This window comes from Puma concolor, chromosome B2, assembly GCF_028749965.1.
Source record: "Puma concolor isolate L17-30 chromosome B2, mPumCon1.1.hap2, whole genome shotgun sequence".
Classification (NCBI taxonomy): domain Eukaryota; kingdom Metazoa; phylum Chordata; class Mammalia; order Carnivora; family Felidae; genus Puma; species Puma concolor.
The window spans coordinates 27304170-27329337 of record NC_141671.1 but is presented as its reverse complement, the minus strand read 5'-3'; the positions used below and the strand labels follow the sequence as shown (position 1 = coordinate 27329337).

General features: G+C 39.1%; 1 protein-coding gene across 2 annotated transcripts in view; it reads right to left on the bottom strand.

Annotated features, from left to right (window-relative positions):
* GMDS (GDP-mannose 4,6-dehydratase) overlaps positions 1 to 25168 on the bottom strand; it is a 644323-nt gene that overhangs the window by 80247 nt on the left and 538908 nt on the right. For both annotated transcript variants that reach the window (XM_086706440.1, XM_086706441.1), the window contains exon 9: positions 17793 to 17889. In XM_086706440.1, coding sequence (XP_086562566.1) covers positions 17793 to 17889 — 97 coding nt within the window. The remainder of the gene's footprint in view (positions 1 to 17792; positions 17890 to 25168) is intronic.

The window sequence follows — 25168 nt, the reverse complement described above, 5'->3', positions numbered from 1 at the left end:
CTCCAGTGTTGTTTACCCAAAATTTCAATATTATTATTGGTTGGGAATAGAAGGAATTAAAATTACATCTCCATTGTGCCCACCAGAACCACGTCTCTGTTAACCATACTTTTATGTGACTTCAAGAAAGCAAAACCAACTTATAAGGTTTTGGGGGTCAAAACATGGGCCAAAAAGATTGTGATTTTTCAAAATACCTATCTTTCCATTCATCTATCTATTGCTGAAAAATACTTCTGGGTCTCACAGAAGGAGGAGAAGAGACTTTAAAGATAGGCTGAATAGCCACGAAGTTCAGAGAAGTAAAGAGAGGACAACTTTCTTAAGGGCTCTGTTCCAGAGCACCGTTATCTTGTCCAGGAGGGAGGTACTGGACCGAAGTGCCCTCTGTGTCTCCCAGGGCAGCCCTCAGAGTGACCACACACAACTCTGACTACAGGAACATCTGTTGGGCATCCATCTTTCCCTACCCATCCACCCCACTCTTCCCGAAAGACCCATGTCATTAGCACCTAGATTTGGAATTCAGAACGAGTGCTTCCATAGAAAAACAATGTTATATATGGTAATTAAGTACAGTTAAAATATTTTTATTAGTGTTTTCAATACGTTATTGGGAAGATAGGTGTTTGTTGGGCAGGGCTGGGCCCTAATATTATTTAAAACATGTGTTATGGGAGGAAAATCATTTTGAATATGAACTCTGTTACTACACTAAAGATTTCACAAAATAGCCTATGCCCTTACTTGTGACAGAGGTAATTATATTTTCTTAAACATTTTATGGAATAAGGTGTAAATAAATGAAATAAGAATAAACAAATACACTGTTCACCCAATTTTAATGGCAGAGAGAGGAAATAACCAGAAGTGCCAAGTGGGAAAGGTACCCATCCACACCTTCCTAAGGCCTCAAGGGCCATAAAGAGTGAGCCATTTGTTCGCCATTCACAGAAAGTGTGTGAAACAAAACATGGCATCCTTATATATCTCACAGGTAGGGAGGAAATAACTAGAAGGCTATAACTCTGTAGATGCTGGAAATGTCACTCTTTTGCATTCCCAGCAATCTGTGGGGCATGTTCAGAGAAGCAGAAAGGTGGAGGAAGGGGGAAGGGGGGCCTGAGGAGTGGGCTTACAGTCGGAACCCCTCTGGGGGCATTGTCGGTACAGTGACAGTGACAAGAACAAACATGCCACATGGGGTGGGTCCAAATCTGAACTGCTCAGGGATAAAGAAGTAGCTGTGCAATGAAGTATGATAATAATAATACAGTTTAGATATGAAGAAGGTGTTGGGGAGAAAGTCCCATTGCATCAGATAAGTGGTCCATAAAATGGTTTAGATATTGGCAAAAACAGGTTTGGTTTCCTCCTAAACTATGGCTATTATAAATCCTTTGGTATATTCCTTTAAAAATTATTAAAATATTCCTTTTAAATTAAAATCTAGTAGTCTACTCTAAGAATTCTAAGGGCACATTAAAGAAAAAATAGTGACTGCCAGGTGGGCTTTTGGGCCTTGCTAACATTCCCTTGAGCCCCAGGGGAAGAGCAAAAAGCCACTAGGGTCACATCTTATTATGCTGTATCTCGGTGGCTTTGATTTTTCTTTTAAACCTAAACCAGAAGCACTCCTCAAAAAGACTTTTTTACATGGTAAGTAAAATGTGAGCCAGTCACACACTAAAAGGACAAAGAGCCATTGTCAGGTAATATGGTGATGCACTCCAGCTGGGCCATTGCCCCTCCCACTTGTAGACAATTCTTCAGAACCACTGGGGGAGAGCAGCTAAATGAATAATGCTTTCTGATGGCCTGTGAATGGTTCACAGTGCTTCAATTCTGCAGGTAGACAGGACAGGTTTACGTCCTCTGAACATATCACTGGACTCTGCCTGCTGGGTTTATAGTTTCAGACCATTAAGTAGGTGCAAACCCACTCACTGCAACAAAGAAAAGCTGCACTGAGAAAAGGCCCGGGAAGACCTTCACAGAATCACAGTGCCAGCCACCCCTTCTGGTGCCAGAGCTGAGGGGACCTTGGCTGGAACAGACCAAGAGCAGGTGTCCCTGATGGCCAAGGGGTAGAAGGCAAAGTTTTCAGGTGACCTAGAACATATGACCCTGGAGAAAAGGGGGGTAAGGCTTAATGGGGAACCATAGCCTGGAAACCGGCTGGGCCACTACCATACAGTATGACCTTAGGCAAGTCACTCAGCCTTTTGGTGTCCCAGTTTCCCCATCTGAAATGATGATGGAGAAATTAATGCTCCCCAGGCACCTGGAAGAAATAACAATGAAGTTCTGTGCTGGAGAAATCAGAGATGCAAGACAGCAGAGATTGGTCACAGATTCAAAATGGCGGCAAAGGCCAACGCCAAGCAAAGTGATTTTCTGCCTGTTACTCCCCCTCACCCCACCGGGCCCGGAAGAAGCACCTGATGTTTTTAGCTGATTTTCACAACAGCAGACAGAAATGAACAAGTATTGTGGGCCAAGACCTTGAATCTTGCTTCCTAAGGCAAGAACTTGATTCTCTGAGCTGCCTTTACATGCTTTTGAGACACTGCTTATGTCAGAGAAAAAAAGGGAAAAGAGGAATTTGTCAAGAAATTATGCTCTAACTAGGATTTAAAGTTGGGACTGAGAGTTACGTTTCAAAACCAGAACTTGAAATTTGGGGGTGGAGGGAAAATGTCCCTTCTCTCAATGAAAATGGACTTTAGTTGTAAATCTGTCTAGCTCAACTAGGGCAGAGCACCCAAGAATGAAGAGTTTGCATCTCTAGCAACAGCCTGTGGCTTAACTGCAGAATTATTTCTGGAAATAGTCAATAAAAATTACATATGTATATAAAACAATAACATAAAACTCCAACCGATATAAACTCACTTAATGTAAATGACTTTGGATCTTAAAAAACTGTTTTTATATTGCCTAAATCCCTGAAGTCTGAGCCCATGATGTACCTGGAAGCTTCCCAAGAGTCTCTGCTTGTCAACACTATTCCTGCAGAAGTCAGGCTGTTTACCTCCACCATGCCTGTCAAATTGACTTTGTTTCTAAATACTCTACTTTATATTCCCACCTTCCATCAGACAGGAAAGAGCATTTGTATATGTCCATATTCCTGAAAAGCCACATTATGCCTGAGGATACAGCAGATATATTCATCAACTTGGTAAAGAGAATCATTTAAAAGCCAGTCAGATTCTGTGCAGTGTGGACTGAAGTTCCTGTTGGCCACATGGGTTGAGCTGGGTAGAGGGACTGTTAATATGGTATGATAAATGCCATCATGAGCATTCAGGGCTAACATAATGTGGTATCCAGCAAGCATCTGTTGGGTGGCTGTGCTGGATAGTCACCTGAAGAAGTTGTCTTGCAAACCTGGTTCAGTCCTTCATCTCAGTGTTTACAAATACCTGACACATTTCCTCTGTTTATAATTCTGTGACCATGACCTATTCTCTAATCCTCTCCAACACCTAGAAACAGACTCCAGGATCAAGAGAGAAAATTTCAAGAATTCAGAGGTTTGGGGCTTCACAGCAGATACAGAGGAGGTCGACTAATTCAGCCAAATTAATTCAGATTCCTCGTTAGAGAGGTTTTCTTTGATAATAACCACATCAATTTATACTAAGATGGTATCTTTGGTCATAAAATGTCAACATGTTTCACAAACATTAACTTAGCCTTCTAGTACCTCTGTGTAGGTTAACATAATCACCCTTCATTTAGAAGACAAGGACACTGAGATGATGTTAAGGTTGTAGATAGCTAAACATACAACCTTCTGAAGCTGCATTCTATCTCAACTCCTAATTATCTAATCAGAGTGTTTTTCCTTGGTGTTTCCTTTGGATGAATAAACTAATATCATTGTCAATGGTTTCCATAAAAAACAATAACAGCAAAAACACATTTCTAACCTATTATCTATAGTGGGAGTTGAGGCACAAAATGTCACCTACACAGACAGAAGTTCCAAAAGAAATAATGACTTATCCCCTCATGTTTAAAAACAAATACATGCTTTACTTGTAAGTCTGTGATGCAGACCACAAAATATAAATGAATCAGAAATGAAGTTTAGCTACCTGGAAAATTTATAAAGATGGAGGAAGGAGGAAAGAAAAGAGGTTGAATTATTTTAAAAAAAGAGCAACATCATGAAAATGCAGAAAAGGAGAGGAGAGTATTTCTAGGAAGCAATGGGTTGTTTAGTTTGGATTTCAAGATTGGTGGGTAGTGAAACAATATAAATATTCAGCTGGGGAGGGTTGAGGACAGAGTGATGTGAATCAAAATGACTGACAAATGTACATCAACATATGGGGACAATGATGCAGATGTGTGAAGTTATTTCTGTTGCAGAAAGCTGGAAGGCAATGGTCCTTACATCCATGCTTATCCCAAAGTGATGAAACAGTATAAGACTATGCAGAACCGAGTCACAAATGTAAAACTGATAAATTAGAAGAAATATGCCCATAGTAGATGCTCTAAATGGACAAGAAACTGAATTTTGTTTTATATTTTTCCAGACAAACCCAAGTGACAGGAGATTAAGCGCCACCCTTTTCATAAATACATTAAAGAAAACCATGATTAAAACTACTCTCTTACCTACCACTGTCCTTATGGGATAAGAAATGTCCTGGTTTTATGAATGGACTCTAGCGTTTTATCTTTTCAGTTCCTTTTTGGATCAGTTGGTGGTTGCTCAGCACCATATGTGATGACTGGGTGCGAGCCTTTGCCGCTCCTGGGCACCCACCACCCGCCCACACTATGATCAGATGTGTGGGCATTGTTTGTTCAGCGTCTACTCCCTTAGGCTGCACTGCCTCCCACTACCCTCCCTCACCAGCTGAAAGAGGAGACAATGCATTGGTATCAACAGCCATCCCACCTTTAGGGCAAGTGGGAGGTGCTGATTCATGAAGAGAATATTTCATATCACCAATAGAAAAATAGGCTTTAGATCCATGGACTTCCCTCCCCCCAACCTTCACACTACATTTTACAGATGTGCCAAACTGTGAAAATGGCTTCTCTCTCATCTCAACCTGGCAGCATGCAAAACAAAGGCTTCAAAAAAGAACTGTTTTGATCTACATTCTCCCTCTTTTCTGATCCATTGATCCACAATTTTTAGCAAGAGAGCCATACTCAATCAGACCCACGTCTCCTCCGTTGGGAAACACAATATTAAAAAAATTATATTTTATATACTTGTTTTAGAAAGTAGGTCTGAAGCTTATTCCATTGCATCTGACTGTATTTTTTACCAAAATGGCTGCACAAAGAGGAATACAATGCAAGCCTTAATAGGAAAATCTTCTCTGTGAGTCCAATGCTTATTTCAGAATTAAAAAAAAATATTGTTCTAAATGACTATTACCTTTCTTACACAATCATATATTTAAATTTTAGTCTTCATTTAAAAAAAAAAACACAGGAAAACACTGGAGGTTTAAGTGAGGGGGAGATAACATGCCATTAGGTTTCTGGTACACTTTGGCTCCACAGTTAAAGTACCAGTCATTGTAGCTATTTACTGATCTATACTTATCACTTTTTTATTCAAAAAGTTTTGGAGATGAAGTAGCAGAGGAACACATGCAATGCACAAAGCCAAAAGAACAGCTGAGCGTCTCTTATGCCGTATAATACTTTGCTCAACACATACAGTCTCAGAGTAGGGAAAAGAAAGATGGTAGCTGCCACCAGGGCATTTCTTATTAGCAGTTCAAAACTGAAAATGCCTCTGTTTGGCAGGTGTACTTTTCTTAGTTAGAAACAACCTAGCATGCCTTTTGCATATGTGATGCTATTGGTGCACTCCCTCCAAGATTTCAAAGACAACAATAAGGTTTCTCACATGAGCAGTGCACAGCAGTGTACCCACAACACACCAGATGGATGCCAAAGGGACCTACTCTAGAGTCAGTCTGTAATATCCCCATTACCAGCTCTTCCTATTAAGAGGCACCAGTACACAACTCTGGTGGGTTGGAATGGGTTAAAAGCTTATTTGAGATGGTCTGAATTGCTTAAGAAAGAAGTTGCAGGGACTGGAGTAGGGAAACAATCAGAACCTCTGGAAAAAAGAATTTCAGAAAAGATGAAGAAAGAAAGAAGGCAATATCAGCAAAAAAATAAGAAAGAAAAGGGCAAGAAATAAAGAACTCGTGAAAGGGGGATATATAGAGATGAAGGGATATAAAAGGAAGATGAATTTTGTTTAAAGGTTGGATGTACAGATGTAAGCCATGAATAAACCCAATACTCATCTTGTAGTAGAATTTCAAATAGAAAGGAAAAGAGGAAAAATATTTTTATACTTTTTTTTCTCCTTTGGAATTTAGTTACAGTTTATTACAGTGTTGGAGTAATTTTGTTTATACCAGAGCTGGTTGGAAAGCAGGAGAATGATCCTTTGATGTGGCATACATGCATTCATTAATTGATCCCCTTTTATGTACCAAGTACTATCCAAGGCCATCAGATGTCATTCCTGCCCCCAAGGTCCCAGGTGGAAATGACACATCACATTACAATGGGACAAGTGCTTCATAAGAGGTTAAGTGCTAACTTTGCCTAAAGAAATAAAAGGAGGCTTCACCAATGGGCTGACATTTGTGCAGGGCCTAGAAACTAATAATTCATCAGTTTTTCAATATGCCCTTTGAGACTGGTGGGAAATATTCATTGTTATGCTACAGTGGAAAAAACAGAAGGAAGGAGAAGTTCGAAGCTTTGAGATTTATAAAAGTGAGAGGATTGGGAATAAAAAGTGTTGAGAGTTATACTTTTAAATTTCTAATGCTAGCCAGTAGAACAGATTCAAATTACCACCGCACTTTCTTATAAATTTTAGAATTTTAATAAGGCAACGTAGCACTCACTCTCTAACCTTCCGAAGCTAAAACGAATTCAGAAACAGATTATTTCTTTTCACCATCTTGACTTAGAGAAACTTGACATATTCCCAGAAGTTCAACAAGTGGTTCTAGAAGATCATTTAGGCACATTTTCTCTGCTAACATTTTTCCAAAAATAATAGAAACAACTTGAATCTAAAATGTACAGTGCCTTTCTAATACCACTCCACATAGGATTAATTTCATTCTCAACAAATTCCCTGTAAGATCGGGAAACATTTCATGATAAACTTGAATATTTGGGAAAAAAAACCTCGCATATTTAGATTGACCTTGGAATAGCTGTTAAGGACCCATGTTTATGAGATAAACAAAATTTCTTGTGAAAGTAAGGTCGTCTCTATTCTTGACTTTGCCTTTTAAGCATTAAGACAGCTGTGAACTGTTTAGGAATTAGTCTTGAACACAGAATTTAACTAACATCATAGGACACGCAAGGGGCACTCTTCTAGAATTTAAGACAGTTAGGGGTCAGATGCCATGCAACACAAGGCAGATTGGTGGTCTTGGAAAGAATAGTGGCTACACGGAGTTTAAGAATGATGCATGACTGATGTTAAGACCCATGACAGGAAGAAAAGAGAAGATGAAGTACAGGAAGACAAATACAAGAAGGTAAAAATAAAGAAGAAGAAATAAGCTAGAAATAAAGGAGGAGGAGCAGCTGAGCTGCTGCAGACAGGCTGGAGGCACAGCAACATGGAACAGAGGATGTGCTGGGCACAAATGGAGGCTGGGAAGGAGAGTTAGTGGTGATGGGCCTCATTATTGCTGTGCTGGACAGGTTCTCTCTGCACGACGGGCTCCCTGTCTTTTGTCTCTGCAGGCCCCTCTGGTTCATTTCCTGGACACCTCCTGCCCCAACCTGGAGTGTGTTCTCTCTGTCTCTCAAACCACAAGTCTTTCCAAAACTCTACTCTAAAGCTCCTATTCTTTAGGAAGCCTGTTCTTATTCCTTTGCCTACTGTTCCCTCAGACTTAGGATGGTTTGTCCTCATAGTTGCTCAAGTGCATATTAGTATTTTGGTGGGGTTTTTTTTGAGTACGTATATTACTAAACTTTAAAATGACAATTAACTAGAGTCCCCCATTTCTTCTTTCTTCTCCAAGTGATAAATAATGTGTTTTCCAAACAACAGAAAGCACTGTGATCCAGCAGTGGGTCAAAGTGATTAATTATTCTCTGCCAACTGAATACCCCACAGCCCAAGAACCCTGAGCCTCCAGAAGGAATACAGCTCCTTCAACACCTTGATTTTAGCCCAGTGAAACTTAATTCAGACTCCTAATATCGAGAAGTATAAGATAATAAATCTGTGTAGTTTTAAGCTGCTAAGTTTGGGATAATTTGTTATAGCAGCAATAGGAAACCAACACAGATTTTAGACTGTAAAAGTGACATCTAGCTCGTTGTAAGAAGCAAGTACAAAGATAGGTTTCTGCAGGAAGATTTCTGAGAGGGGATGGAAGGGTGTGGTTGGCAGGTAAATGGAGCACTATGAACATACATGATGGCCTAATATATTCTCTTTGGTGGCTGCTCTCTAGACTGTTAGGGATACTTACATTCTAGGAGTAGTCATAGAACTTGCTAGATCTCAGGATCTATTATAGGTTCTGGGAATACACAGTTTAAGCAGAGTAAGAGGAGAGGGTCCCTAACTCATCTCCTTTAACTTTCACTGTGACCATCATTTCTGCCACTGGATCAAGAAGTACAGAGCTGGTAAGTAGCAAATAACCCTTTCTGCATGAAGTTATAGATGCAAAACAAAATAAAGATTTAAATAAAAGAAAATCTCAGGAGTTGATAAGCTCAAAGTATCCTTTCAGATGTCTCTTGATAACTAATGATTTCACAGCAGTGGGTGATGATGATAATTAATCATGATGACAGTAATAAAAATGGTAATATGCAGCACAAAGTACCTTATATTTATATAAGCTCTTTCATCTTTAAGAATTCTAAGATGCTTTGCAACCTTCCAGTACATATCAATATGAAATGAGGTCTCTGCTTACATCTGAAATTCAGTTTTGCCTGGATTGATAGGTAGTAATCATCTGCCAGTTAATGGAAACTCCTTGATATTAGCTGGGTAAGGAGCCTTGAAGGCAGGGGATAATCATCAAGGATGGCAGACACTTTAGTCTGGCTCTGCAGCTCTTAGACACAAACGTTTGATTGGTGAATTCTGTGACTTAAAAAAAATGTTTATTTATTTATTTTGAGAGAGAGAGAGAGAGAGAGAGAGAGAGAGAGAGAGTGAGCGAGCAGGGTAGGGGCAGACAGGGAGAGAGAGAATCCAGGCAGGCTCCACATTGTCAGCATAGAGCCTGACTTGGGGCTCCATCTCATGAACTGTGAGATCATGCCCTGAGCTGAAATCAAGAGTCAAACACTTAACCGACTGAGCCACCCAGATGCCCCAGAGTTCTGTGAATTCTTAACCCACTTTTCCAAAAATAGGTTTCTGAGGCTTATCTCCTGAAATTCAAATTGCCTGGCTTTGTGACTAGCTCCCTGTTCATGCTTTTCTCTCCTCTCACCCACCATGCTCTCTTTGGGGTGTTCATCTCAGAGCTTTAACTCTTCCTTTTGCACAACTACCCTGTCTAGAGGCCCTGTCTGACCTCTTTTCTTTACACCAGGCCTCCAGCTCCAACTCCTGCTTGATATTGCCATGTGGATATCCCTAAGGCACCATGACTGTACCAGAATTCCTCAACACCTCCCACTGCAAACGGAGTCCTCTTCTTATATCTCTGATGTGAGTTCTGGCATCATTATCTCTCACCTACTTCACGGTTCAGCCTCTACTCCAGGGAACCACCTTCAGTTCCTGTCTGTCATCCACATGTCACTATCCAATCCATACCTAATCCTGTGGTCACCATCTCTGCAATGTCCTGGCATTTGTCACTGATTTTCTCACCTCCGCTGCCCTGGTTCAGTTAGCTCCTTCTTATACCTGCACTAGATTGTCCCAATAGCTTCCTAGATGCTCCTCCTCATTTGTCTGAGAGTCACCATGGGACAAGAACCTTATCTCATCCATCTTCACATTTCTCACAGAAGTTCTAGGACTTATCTCCATGGTAGAAATTCAGTAAACATTCTCTTTTAATTGAATCTCTAAGACCGCAATCATATAAGAATACTTTATTTTATTTTATTTTATTTTATTTTATTTATTTATTTATTTTTTCAACGTTTTTATTTATTTTTGGGACAGAGAGAGACAGAGCATGAACGGGGGAGGGGCAGAGAGAGAGGGAGACACAGAATCGGAAACAGGCTCCAGGCTCCGAGCCATCAGCCCAGAGCCTGACGCGGGGCTCGAACTCACGGACCGCGAGATCGTGACCTGGCTGAAGTCGGACGCTTAACCGACTGCGCCACCCAGGCGCCCCTAGAATACTTTATTTTATATATACTGATATATTCTGGAGAAGCTGAAGGTAAGTAAGAGTTATATTTTAAATGTATACAATGAGCATACTATTTTTAAAAGATTCTGGTAATAAATCCTGAAATTAGATAATCTTTTAATACCTTAGAAACCTACTTATTTCTAAGTTTAGATATTCTTTAAAAATTTTTTTTTAATATTTATTTATTTTGAGAGAGAGATATAGAGTGCGAATGGGCGAGGGGCAGAAAGAGAGAGAGGGAGAAAGAATCCCAAGCAGGCTCAGCACTGTCAGCACAGAGCCCGATGCGGGGCTTGCACCCATGAACTGGGTGATCATGACCTGAGCCGAAATCAAGAGTCAGATGCTCAACTGACGGAGCTACACAGGTGCCCTTAAGTTTAGATATTCTTTTTTTTTTTTTTTTTTTTTTAAATTTTTTTTTTCAACGTTTATTTATTTTTGGGACAGAGAGAGACAGAGCATGAACGGGGGAGGGGCAGAGAGAGAGGGACACAGAATCGGAAATAGGCTCCAGGCTCTGAGCCATCAGCCCAGAGCCCGACACGGGGCTCGAACCCACGGACCGCGAGATCGTGACCTGGCTGAAGTCGGACGCTTAACCGACTGCGCCACCCAGGCGCCCCAAGTTTAGATATTCTTACGCCAGCTTTTCATGAAGCAGTGCACTTCTGATTTATCCAAGAAACCAGCAAATTTATGACAGCATTACAAAATGTACAAACTGGATTTTGCTATTAAGGACAGCACCTATACTGAACAGTGGCTGAATGGAACTAGGTATTTACCAGCAGGCCAAGCACCTAACATGTAATTATCTAGGAGGCAGATCAGAGCTACTAAGTTAGACCATCAGCTGTGGATACCAAATTGGAGGTTTCTGACAAAAGCAGTCAAATGAATTCTCAACATTGCTAGTAGATGTGACAGTGAATGAAGAAACCAGTCTGCCATGAACCAAGGGCATGGAGAGTGAGGCAATAGAAGGCCTAGGGTAAGATAAAGATAGATAGGGGCCAAGAGTAAATGTACATGGACTAAATTTTGGTAGACCTGGAATACTTGGAATATTTTTTTCCTCAGTGAACAAAGTGCTGGGGAAAAAATCAAACTTGGTAAGGAATAATTAACCTTATTGAGAAGATAAAGCAGAATAGGGTGGAGGAAGGAAACCATAGATAGATTTATCCATGAAATCTCCATGAATAAAGATTTTTGTATTTATTTTAGAAGATAAATATAGCTTGATACAACAGGAAAAACACTGTCAATTTGTTTAAAAAACAAACAAACAGCAAATGGGGATTTCTAAAATTCCAAAATACAGATCTCGCTGGCTGGATGAAAATGAAGAGGGAACAGGTGATCACACCCATGATGGATGGGCCTCCCGTAAGTAATTCTATACTTTGAGTAAGCTGCATCAGGGCTAGCTGAGGTAGAAGCTGAACTCAAGTACTAATAGTTCTTCCTAAGAAAAGTAGCTGCAGAAGCTAAAACAAATTTCTAAGATTTTGGAATTTCTTTTGTAGATGTCAAGAGGTCAACACTGTAATTATAAATGGGGGTAGTCATTAGCTGGACAGCTTTTTTTTTGGGGGGGGGAAGTACAGATTTTATAGGAATTCCTAATTGGTGCAGAGAAAAACCCCCATCTATAGAAGGATATCAGAGAGTTTTTAGGACAAATACAAAAAATATTTTTAAATAAGATAAAGTATATACTTATGTATATTCATATAGATTTTATGAATCATTAATTACATTGTTCTGATCAGGATCTAATCATGAAAACTTTCAAGGAAAAAATAGGATGTTGGGGGCATTATAGTAAGTACCCAATTACTATTTCATTAGATATGAAATGCTCTCGAGGGGGGTAGCAACCAAGGAAAGAACACAGGCTTTAAGAGGAATGTTATATGCCCCTAGGGGTTCTGTATGGGATCCTATGAAGTATGGAAAACATACAGTAGAATATTTGAGAATCAACTGAAGAGACTGAAACTTAAAGCTCCTTTGGTTAAATCCAAGGAAAGAAAAGGGCAGGAAAGGTCAATGTGATTAAGGAAGGATATAAAGATTAGTATGAGGAGCCTAAGAGGGAGGCTTAAAATATATAAACAGTGATTTAGAGATATAAACTATTTATAAAATACAAGTATAAGAAGTTCAGAGGAAGCATTATGATGGCACATTAGTGCTAGCATCCCACTCCATTGTGATAGTTGTAAAAGAGGAGAATGCTAGGATATGAAAAATTGGAAGGGGTCTTACAGAACAGCCTCTCCTTTCACAGGTCCAAGAATGCAGGAAGAAAGGGACTCGCCCTTAATTTGCTCTCTCTGCAACTCCTTATCCTAGCTCCCACCAGTCAAAACAAGGAACAAAGAAAAGCAGCAGTGGAGGGGTAGGATTAGAGCTTTGGAGGTCAGAGGATCAGGACAGGGAAAGATCAACTGGCTCTAACAGCGCTGAGAAGATGAAGGGTTGGAGTTGGGAGGATCTAATTTCCTGCTTTGGGAGGGGAAGTGTGAGAAGGTGGTGAGAACAGAGATGGGAGAGAAAGGGGACAGTTTCAAGACCCCCAGTACCCAGAGATGGAGCTGAAGGAAGGACGTATACACATCTTCTGATGATAGATCAGATTCCTGAGGTCTGGAAAGTGTTACCCAGCATTATTCTAAACAGGGCTCTGAGATAGAGCAAGCAATTATGGGCCATTTAACTTAACATCATTTACAGAAAAATATTAGGAAAAGTTTGCAGAGGGGACAACTCGACAAGCATATGGTAATTTGATTAGAAACAGGCCACACGTTTTTACTGAAGGAAGGTGTTGTTTTAACTAGCTTGTTGGACTTCTTTGAAGTTACTGCCTTCTCAATTCTGGATTTTAACTCCTGATTTTTCTAATATCTATAAAGAATGGGAATAAACAGAAAGTATCTAAGTAAACAGAACAAAACCAATTACAATTGAGGACACTAGAAATACAATGGCAAGAAAAATGAATGTTGAGATGAATATAATAGCAAGAAAAAAATTTAATTTACAACATCTAGTAGCATTTAAGTCAAGATATTTTTCATGAAAGGTATGTGATTTGAATTTTGGTTTGTGAATATATGCCCTATGTCATTTCCTAAAATACTCTGCAGAAAAAAAGTGATTTTTGTTAGTTTAACTGAGAAAACAAAAACCAAAAACCAAAAAACAAAACAAAAAACAAACTCTTAGCCTTTTTTTTTTCCTTCAATGGATTGACTTTTCGGTGTGGTTAAAAATTTGGTGTGGTTAAAACATTCAGATGAATTTCTCATTAATACAACCTTTCAAAATTTTCCAAGTGAAAAATTCTCAAACAGAATGAAGACATCTTATTTTATTTTAAATTAAGTAGTAAATCAATATTATTATTTCCATACCACCGAATAGCTACTAAAGCTTCGGAAGGAGAATTAGAAAAGATAAAAATCAAGAATAAAATATCAAAGTACTTATTAATGTTGGCTTGAAGACTTTATTATAACTTCTTATCTACTTTTTACTGGTTGATCTGTACAATTTATCATGTGTCATTGTACTTTTCAAAAGGTTCTAGATTTAAGTAACTGATCTATACCTCTCTCTATATGTACAATTTCCACAAGGGTGGGGAATGTGTCTGTTTTGCTCATAGGCCTAACATAGTGTTTGGTAAATATTTGGTAAATGGATGAATAAATAAATAACAATAATAGCACGTCAATATTGGGTATTTTACTGTGTAACATACTATTTTAATAAGCATTTTGTATAATTGACTGTTAATTCTTCAACACTTCTATAGACTTCTAGCTCTCCTATTGATCTCATTTTTAAAGTCAAGGAAACAGAGGCATTGAGAAGTTGAGTAACTTGCCTAGTCACACAGCTAGTCATTGGCAGTTTTTGAACTCAGGTGGTCTGGCCCTAAGGCCCACACTCAGGCATGACGCTACTTCTTCTCTCTGAATGAAGCACATTGCAATGAGTCTGTGTATAAATGGGTACACATACAGGAAATTATATACAAGAGAGGAGATTTAAGAGGCACAGAACTCAAGTGTTAACATTGCCATCACCAGATACTGGAAATCAGGGGCAATGGGGGATTTAAAGTCTGATGTCCAGGATCAAGATTTTCACAGAAGCAAAACTAAACATTTAAAGGAAACATAGAGATTGATAGGTAAAGAACTAAAAGAATGTGACTCCATTCTGCTCTAATTGGATGCCAGAGTCCTTAGCTCAGAACAAAAACTTTCAAGACTTTCCATGTTGGTAACAGAAGCAAGATTTAAGGTTTTGTGGTAGCTAAATCAATGAGGACAAAAATTACTGGTGCATGTGGAAGTATGTTCTATATGGCATCATCGGTGGTCTTTTTTGGGGTAGTGCTGTCCTGTGCTGAGTAAAGAACCTTTCTTAAAACTAGCCTGAATCTTATTCAAAAAACAACACAAAGTTCTATTTCCCTTCAGCTGCATTAGGGTATTGATGTTCTGAGACCTGATATGTCCTTATCATTTTTTTTTCAAATTTTCTTGATGGTATTTATTTATTTATTTTTTCCTAGCAGTCATTCTGGAACCATTTGACTCTAAGAAGATTTAGTTTATGTTTTTGGCTTCAGAGTGCCCAATATGCTGAGAATCTGGGAAGATGCATGATTAAAGCTAATCAGGAGATCAGAGTTTTAAAGAATTCAAGGAAGAAAGAAAAAAAAGTCTCTGGCTCTTGCGAGATGGATTTAAGACACTTAAATGGGAAGGATCCAGTTTAGACATGGGAGAATTCCCCATCCACCCTATACTGAGTGCTGACAAACCTCAGAGAAGCTGGGTGCTTTTCAGGACTCACTCTGAATGACTCTAGATGTGTTGGTTTTAGGGCCCTGCACCTAAGTGAAAGCTCATTTACAAGTCAGTCTCCAGTTCTGGTCACCTTTTAACTAGAAGAATACTATCACCCCTAAGGCAATTCTATATAAGTCTGTCAAGCTGGTCCAAGTTTTGGGAAAACTTGTTGTTCTGAGGAATGAGGTTAAAAGTTTAGTCTCACTATACAAGAAAAGCTTGTCCCACAGAATATTAAGTTGAAGTGGAGTGAACAAAACGAATGTAGCCTAAAGGCTTAGAAAGATGAAATGTAGTTAAAAATCCCAAATCAAGCAGGGAATCCCAAATCAAAAGAAAATCTAGGGTGAGAGTCCCATCAGTGAAAAAAGCAAGCAAGCATTTGAAATAAGATGCTTCTCTTATGTTCAAACAACACTAGTGTAAACAGAATTGCAGAACAGGTATGATGATGACATTTGAATGGACAAAAGAAATGAGGAGGGATGCAGCACTGTTAGGGCAGGAAAGAGGGGTCGATACGGACTCTAAGAACCATCTTGTTAGTCCAAGGGTCCTTTTCCTGTTCAGCAAATTCTTTTGTTCTGTGTCCTTATCAATCCCCCACCTTGCCTAAGTAAGAATGACAGACAAGCCATTCTTGATGACTTCCTAGCTTTTGAAACTATTTTGGTGTCAGAGAAAGAACCACGTTTCAGTTGTTACAAGGATGGAGGTTTCTGTGGGCTCAGTAAATTTTCTACTCTGAGATGACAATTTTTGTTTGTGAGGAGAGAAATAAATTTGTCCATTTACGTGATCTGTGCAATAGTCTGGAAAAATGACACCCTTGTGGCACCTCTTTAGGACAGGGAAACAAATGCCAGTGTGGCTAGGGGGCTCCATAGACAGGCATTCCTTGCGGTGTCAGCAGGAGTGTGCTGGTATCTTCCTCCCCCAGAGATGGAGCACATCCTCTCCTTGGCACACCCACTTGCCATTAGCACAGGGAACCATTGTTCACTGTGTGTTAGAGACCCAGCCACGCCCTGTGCCAGGACAATGCACTGACTCTACAGCTCTAGTCTCTAAGCACTGCTGATTTCCTTTCCTTTTTACTTCCTTCTGTGTGTCAGAGTACATGAAATGAAGTTTGTTCTTTTGTTTAAAAAAAGAGATTTTAGAGGGTGATTACTGATGACATACTCACTGTCAGTTTCTCTTCTCTAGGGTTTTCCTAATCTCTGAAATACTGTACAACATATAAGGTTCAAAGCACAGATAAAACAGGTTCTATTTTCACAGCTAATGTACATTTGATTAGGAAACCTCTGAACAATTCTCTCTGAAGATGCTGTTTTTGATTATTTTTAGATCTATTTAACATGCTGGGTTTTGTCACCATAGTATGAAGGTAGACCACTTTATTTTTTATTTTTTATTTTTTTTTTAATTATTTTTTTTTTCAACGTTTATTTATTTTTGGGACAGAGAGAGACAGAGCATGAACGGGGGAGGGGCAGAGAGAGAGGGAGACACAGAATCGGAAACAGGCTCCAGGCTCTGAGCCATCAGCCCAGAGCCCGACGCGGGGCTCGAACTCACGGACCACGAGATCGCGACCTGGCTGAAGTCGGACGCTTAACCGACTGTGCCACCCAGGCGCCCCAGAAGGTAGACCACTTTAAAGTGACAGCACCAAGCTAAAAATCTTTATAAATTGAGGAAAAAAGGATAATAGGCACTAACAATCTATAGGTCATTTCTTACCACAGAAAATTTTGTATTCATCCACCCATCAGTCAATATTTATTAAGCACCTACTTATTAAAGCCTAAGATATTTTTTAAAAAGACCTTATCCTCAAAGAATTCATAATTTGGTAAAAAGAGAAGGTCATGTAAACAAATGAGTATGATAAATTATAATAGGTGTTACAGCATGATTATGCATAGCATATAATGTAGATACAAATGAAGGAGGAAAGATTTTAGTGGTAGTAAGTAGTATATTGACCAGAAAAGTATTCACAGGCAGGACAGTACATGAGCTAAATCTTAAAAAAATGTACGGGGGGATTGTTTATGGGTTAGGTTTGTGTGGGTGCACGTGAGCGCATGTGAGTGAGTGTGGGTACATGTGTGAGTGCATGTGCATATGGGACGGTATGCAGCCCTCCAGGTCTTGAGATCTTGCAGGTTATGGAGGGCCTTGTAAGTCAGACATCCCGTATCAGGGATCAGCTATCAAAGCTAATAATGTGAGGAGACTTGCCTTGGATAGAAGTCTCTGTTTCTTAAATCAACTACTTCCTTGGCTGTATTTTACCCTTGTTTTCCTTGATAAAGCAATGGATTTCGTGCTGAGAATAACAACTCAAATTCAATTCACTGTAGTCTGTTTTGGGACCTGACCATTGAAGGATGTCAGAGAACCCAATGGAAAGCTTTGAAGGCTGACTGTGGATATTCACTAAGAACATCTTCCCAGCCAACCAGCCAGCCAAATGTGGCCACGCACTGGGTGGCCAAGGAGTCCTTACCACTTCAGTTGGTCGGTAGTATTTGAGATCCACAGTCACATGAATTTTTCCGGTCTCTTTACATCTGCCCACTTCATTTTCATTCTTTCCTTCCCACCTGTAAAGGAGATAAACACTTAATCAGCCTCTAATTGCTTGGGAGCATTTGCCATGTTATAGTCCCTCAGGATGGCTCAGCCTTCTCCCTGCAGGAGTATATAAGCTCATTAACTACAGGAACACAGCTGATGTGTCACCATGTTATCAGGGCAACAGTGACTTTCAAAGCCTTTCCAGATCTGTTTCTAAAGGGTAGGGTTTTTTTTTTTTTTTCTTCTTTGTAAGAAAATCATGATGGGTTCAGAAGTACAACTTCAGAAGTGAACAGATTAGCCAGAATAAGGAATTGGGCACAGGGATTTCAAAGATTTTGCACTTCTTTAGACTATTCTTGATAACATCAATTATTATGAATTAATGTCTTCTGTCTCCCTTTTATTTATTTTTTAAAATTTGTAGTGATGTTTTAGGGATATTTATTGTAAACTTCAATGCACTCCAGTTTGGAATAAGTTTCATACCCTAAATTAACCATTCATCTCATCTCTGTGTTATAGCAAGTTCCATTCCTCTATTCAGTCAGCAGTAGGCCTCATTAACAAATCTCAGACTATTAAACCTCCAAAAAAATACACAACTGGTTTACTGCTTGCTAAGAGAGGGTATATTAGCATCAGCTATGGTATGCTTTGGACTTGGGTTTTTCTTCCTTAAACATCCACAGTTGGAAACAGTCCCCCCTCAAGTCTATACCGCACATTGTGCAGGATATGCTCACAAGTTTCAAGACCAACTTCTTTCTGGAATTCCATTTTATGTTCTCATTTTTAAATAAATGAAGACACTGGTTTCATGTTAGCCTCTGGAGACAATACTATACAATTAAAATTATTTTTACAAATGAAACTTTTCAGCAAAGAAAGAAAAGAAATTACAAAGTAATGTCTGACTTCCATGCTTATCACCAGACCTAGTTTGCTTTATCAGTTGGAGAGGAATCCTATGCCAACAGGACAATTCTGTGTGCTCCCTGGATCAGAGGCACAGTGGAGATCAAAGCAAAGAGTAGAACATTAAATTAGTTGCTTGACTATGTCATTCACACGTGTCATTGAAGACAAATAGTAAATATTGATTGTGGCTGTATTTTGGACATAGCTGGGTAGTAGAGACATAAATTGCCCTTATAAGCTTAATTTCTGAACAATCACTGGAATGTTCTATTCTCAACTTACTTTTTTATAGCAGAGGGATAACATGTCATTGTTGGGAAAACTCAGTTTCTAAGCACATTGAATTTGCCAGTGGACTCCAGGCAAATATGAAAAACATCCCATAACACATAGGGATTCATAGTATATGTTGAATAATAAAACTGAACAACTGGCATTATATTAATTAGTTGCCTCAAAAAGAGGTGTTTGGTAACTTACTTTTTTGGTTTAATTTCTTACTATTGATTAGACTAATTTGGCAGGGTCAGAGCTAAGTTTTTGGAAAATTCACCTGGATATGGTATGCGGATGCTTTAGAACATGCAGACTGAAAACAGTGTAAAATGAGAAAACCCAAAGTGGTTATAAACCCTATCTGTCTCTAATAGAAAAGACCACATGTTGGCAAATATCTGCAGTAAGGGAGAATAGATAAATCATTACTTTAAATATCTGCAGTAAGGGAGAATGATAAATCATTACTTTAAAAATTACCTAGCTAATTTTAAAGTTAATTGTTGAAGTGGAGCCTTTTCTTTGGTAAGGCTTTCAGTGGGTGAAAGGATATTTGTATCTCATAAGCATGTTTTTATTCTTGTTCATGTTTAATACTAACAAAGAGAAACCAGTCCAGCATCTGTCTTCCTGATGGTATCTCCCAGTAAGCCAAAAGGGTTAAAAAATCACTGCTCACAGTTTTACTCTTTTCTCCTATGGTAGCTGGGTATGTAATCTATAATGGGTCAGGCTGACTTATGTGCACACATACATATCCATAATTCTGTCCTTCTTACTGATAAATCTTCTCAGATGTCACCAACTTGAAAATTGGTGATTCAAATGTACTTTTAGTTGATTTCTTTGAAACCACACATGAACACACATATATTTAAGTTGATAAAGGCCTGGAAAAGACCTGGAGAGCTTGACTGGGGAGGGAACATGTCGGACAGGAAAGGAATGAGGAAAAGCCAGCTGTGTCTTTAGAGCAGGGGCTGACAAACTGTTTCTGTAAAGAACCAGAAAGTAAATATTTTAGGCTTTACAGATCATATATAGTCTCTGTTACATAGTCTTCCTTTCCCCCTCCCCATTCTGTTCTCTTCCTCCTCCTCTTCATCACCATCATCATCATCATCATCATCATCTTTTTTCTTAAATTACCCTTTAAAACTATAAAAACATCCTTACAGGACAGTAGAAAACAGGTGGGGTTTGGCCTGTAGGCCATAGGTTCCTTACTCCTGCTTTAGGGGATGAGTTAATGCTATATCCTCATTCTTAACTTAAAACATTTAATTCCTTTTCATACCAAAAAGTTGCATTGCTGGACCAGCTTAAATTTTGCAGTTTACTGCTTCTTTTTGGCTGCTCTGAAGCCATATGCTAACATGTGGGATTTATGACAGTAGTTGAAATGGGAAACGACTGACGGAAGGAAACTGCAGGTTAGATTTGAGTTTGATGCTACTTGGGCACCTGTGTGTATCAGCTCTGGGCCCACTTCTTGGGCCTCTGTCTGAATACTGTCCACAGGGCTGCCATCTTGCAAATGCTGTCTACAGTCCAAATCGTCTCTGTGGTCACTGCATTGCCCCCACTACTAACACAGTTGCATCGAATAATCGAGTATAACCAGGAAAGGGCTCAAAGCAGAACTGAGTTGGCAAAACCGCTTTGTAATTTGCACTAGGTCTGCATGAAGGCAGTAAGCAAAAGTTTCGGCCAAGGGCCAAAAAACATTCAGTTACAACAATACACAAAACACTTGTATTAACAAGTAAAAGGTAACAGCTAACTTGTCCTAACAAGCAATGTTATGACTCAAAGCAGAGCTGGGATGTTAATGAAATGAAGGTAGCTTGACAGGGAATAGAGGATTCAGCTAATTAAAAGGAATTGCTATCCACCAATTTAGATCAACAGCTCACTGAGAAGAGCCTCTGTATAATTCAATTTTTAAAATATATTGTTGGCTCCTAATAAGCATTAAGTGGCAATAGAAAACATTCAAGAACAACAGAATCAAGCACAATAAGGAAAGATGAGGTGTTATTAAAATCTACTCAACTAGGAATTCCTTTAAGGAACAACAAAAGCAAAGTCAACTGTATTAAGTCAAGCTTAGGAGACTATGTTAAAGTAAGGGAGGGCACGATGCACCCCTTATAAAAACCTGAATATCACAAAAGTTCTCAAGGATTATTTAAAAAAATATTATTTTATTAAGGATGTATATAAGGAAACAGGAGGTTGCCAAAAGCTACAATTTAGAAAATGACACAAAGTAGTCCTGGGAGAATTATTAGGTTCTGAATGAAGGTGGTGGTTTGTACAGTTTTGCTCCTGTCTGATGCCCCTTTCAAAAAGGAACATACTCAGAAAGGCTAAAAGAGCAAGAAAGAGAACAGAAACCAAATTCTGGAAGCTGGAAGGCCAGATGGATGAGTGTTAAAGGACTTAGCAGAAGCCCTAGAAAACAGACTCCTAAGCCAGCAGTGGGGAAGCTGAAAATGAACCCAATTTACACTTGCAGGAGCCCTCAGATGTCAGGAAGTGAGGGCGGATTACAATTTTCCTTGAGAAGCAGTGTGATGCCCAGTCCCCTCCCAGATCCTACATTGCTTGGCAACTGCCTCACCCTCCCTGGAGAACAAGGTCCCAGATCTGAAGTTCACTGGGCTTGGGAAGGGGTAGGGCCACGATGCTGAAAACAAGGAAAAATCTAGTGAGGTATGTGCACAGAATGCTGAGACTCCCCAACCAGCCCCAGGGTGCTGGCAGTCAGGCATGTCTCCTTTCAGGCAGGAGACGAGGAATCTTCTCTGGGTATCAGGGATTCTCCAAACTAAATGGTCCTGTTAGGTCCCCCTATAAGTGACATAGTCAACAAGCTCTAACTATGTTCTCAAACTCCCAATTAGCTTTTTAGCCCCCACTTTTAAACATGAGCAGAAAACCAAGGACTACCAGACAGACATGTGGGGAAAACCACATATAGGAAAGAGAAATCATAACAAACAAATTGAAAACCAGCAAGCTGGAGAAAATAGGACAAATAGAAAAGGTAATCAAAAAACAAAACAAAAACACACATTCTACTATTAATATCTTCAGAGATATGAAAAGATACCAAAGAAACAAAAATAAGACAGTATATAATAAAGGACAATTTGGAAAAAAAATCTTAGAAATTGAAAAAAAATTGAAAAAATTAAAAGTTCAAGAGGAGATTTTGGAGATAAACTGAGGAAATCTCCCAGAAAGGAGAGCAAAAAGATGGAGATATGAAAAACCAGAAGAAAGATAAGAAAATCAGAATATGGCCTCAAGAGGTCAGTATAATAGAATTTCCAGAAAAAGTATAGAAAAAAAGGAAACAGAGAAGAGCAGATAATTAAGTAAAATCAAGACAATTGGTCAGAGAAGAACATGCATTTCCAGACTGAAAGGGCCCAACAGAGTGCTCTGAATAATGGATGGAACCCATATCACATGAAATTTCAGAACATTAGGACAAAGAAAAAGACTGACAGACTTCCAGAGAGAATACACAGGGACTAGGAGGCAAAATGGCTCTCAGTCTCCCATAGTAACACTGCAAATTAAAAGGCAATGGAGCAATACCTTCAAAATTCTAAGGGCAAAGTATTTCCAACAAAGCAATCTACATCAGCTACCTTCTTAATTCTGAAGGCAGAATAAAGGTATTTTCAGATGTACTGGGTCAAAAATATTTGCTTTCCATGCACTATTCTTAGAAATAAGATTTTGCTTCATCAAACCAAGGAGTTTTTATTTATTTTTAAAAATCTATTTTATTTATTTATTTATTTATTTATTTATTTATTTATTTATTTATTTAAATTTTATTTAAACCCAAACTAGTTAACATATGGTGTAATGGTTTCAGGAGTAGAATTTAGTGATTTATCACTTACATATAACACCCAGTGCTCACCCCAACAAGTGCCCTCCTTAATACCCATCACCCATTTCCCATCTCCCCACCCAACACTCCTCTAGCAACCCTCAGTTTGTTCTCTGTATTTAAGAATTTCTTAATGGTTTGCCTCCCTCTCTGTTATCTCATTTTTTCTTCCCTTCCCTTATGTTCATCTGTTTTGTTTCTTAAATTCCATATGAATTAAATCTTATGATATTTATCTTTCTCTGACTTATTTTGCTTAGCATAATACACTCTAGTGCCATCTATGTTGTTGCAAATGGCAAGGTTTCATTCTTTTTGATTGCTGAGTAATGTTCCACTGTATGTGTGTTTGTGTGTATATGTATATATACACACACACCACATCTTTGTTATCCATTTATCAGTTGATGGACATTTGGGCTCTTTCCATAATTTGACTGTTGTTGGCAGTGCTGCTATAAACATTGGGGTGCATGTGCCCCTTTGAATCAGCATTTTTGTATCCTTTGGATACAATTGCTGGGTGGTAGGCTAGGTTTCCTCAATTTTTTGAGGAACCTCTACACTGTTTTCCAGAGTGGCTGCACCAGGTTGCATTCCCACCAGCAGTGCAAAAGTGTTCCCCTTGCTCCACATCCTTGCCAACACTGTTGTTTCTTGAGTTGTTAATTTTAGCCATTCTGACAGGTGGTATCTCACTGTGGTTTTGATTTGTATTTCCCTGATGATGAGTGATGTTGAACATCTTTTCATGTATCTGTTAGCCATGTGGATGTCTTCTTTTAAAAAGTGTCTTTTCATGTCTTTTGTCCATTTCTTCACTGGATTATTTGTTTTTTGGGTGTTGAGTTTGATAAGTTCTTTACAGATTTTGTATACTAACCCTTTATAACTGATATGTCATTTGCAAATATCTTCTCCCATTCTATCAGTTGCCTTTTAGTTTTGTTGATTGTTTTCCTTCACTGTAAAGAAGCTTTTTATCTTGATGAGGAAGGAGGTTTTAAAAAGATGCCAGGAAATAGACGACCCAACTTAAGAGAGTGGCTAAGAGAACCCTTCAGATGAGCATGAAGGCAGATCACACAATGCCAACCCTCCACCAGTCTAGATGGAATCAGGTCAGAAGGTTCTATAGGCCCTGCTACAGGAAGACATGACTGATAGAATAACCCACAGACCTGAACACATTCAAAGGTGATTTAGACAGCTGGGGCAAAGTCTGGGGTAGTTAGTGATAAATATATAGAAAATAAAGCAAATGAAGACAATGAAAATTATTAGCTCTGTGTTAAACAAATGACAATTGTACAGAAAAAAAGTAATTGTTGTTTACTGGAATGAAAACCATTGATCAGTCATGATAATTTAACACTGAATATTAAGCTATCCTCAAATTAAAATACAGCAATAGAATATTCAGAGAATGGAGAAATCGGGAGGAACAGAAAACAAAACCCTCATTTTGAATAAGAGGACGCCAATAGATAATGCCTAGAAGGGGATAAAAATCAAGAATCAGCAATAAAAACATGTTACTTAGAAACATGGAGGTAAATGCCAAAGTAATCAGCTAGAAGAGTATAATAGAGTGCAAAAGGATTTCCAGAAAGAGAACAGAAAAACATAGAGAAGAGTAAATACTCTCTTCTCTTGAGGTAAATCAAGACAATTTAACAGAGCAGAGTAACATACTTTTCCAGACATAAAGTGCCAAAAGAATGGCCCACACAGTGGGTAGGAATAGCTGTGAAAATGGGGAAGAAGGGGTGGAGGGTGGGAGATTGCTGGAGTTGGTGACAATTCCTGTTGAATGATTAGAATTTAAATTATGTGCTGGTGTTAACTGGAAAAAAAAATCCCAACAATGAAGGAAAAATCATTACAAACATGAGTTCGCAGAGGACTCTGACCAAGGCTGTTGCCAGCAACTCCCTCTACATGGCCTACAGAATTCTATCCCCAGGGCTCCTGCCCTGCCTGCCTCCCCTAAAGATGCAATGCTTCCTCCATATCTCCCTCTCTCACCCTGCCTTCTGGACACCTGGAGGAACTGATGTTGTAGAGCCATTGACACCCCAGCTCCAATCTCATCCATGGAGGAAAACACTACAAGGCAGATAGAGCAAGTCTGCAAAAACTGAGGAAGAGCCACCTGGGAAGAAGCAGGCACACTGTAGAGGGTTGGATCT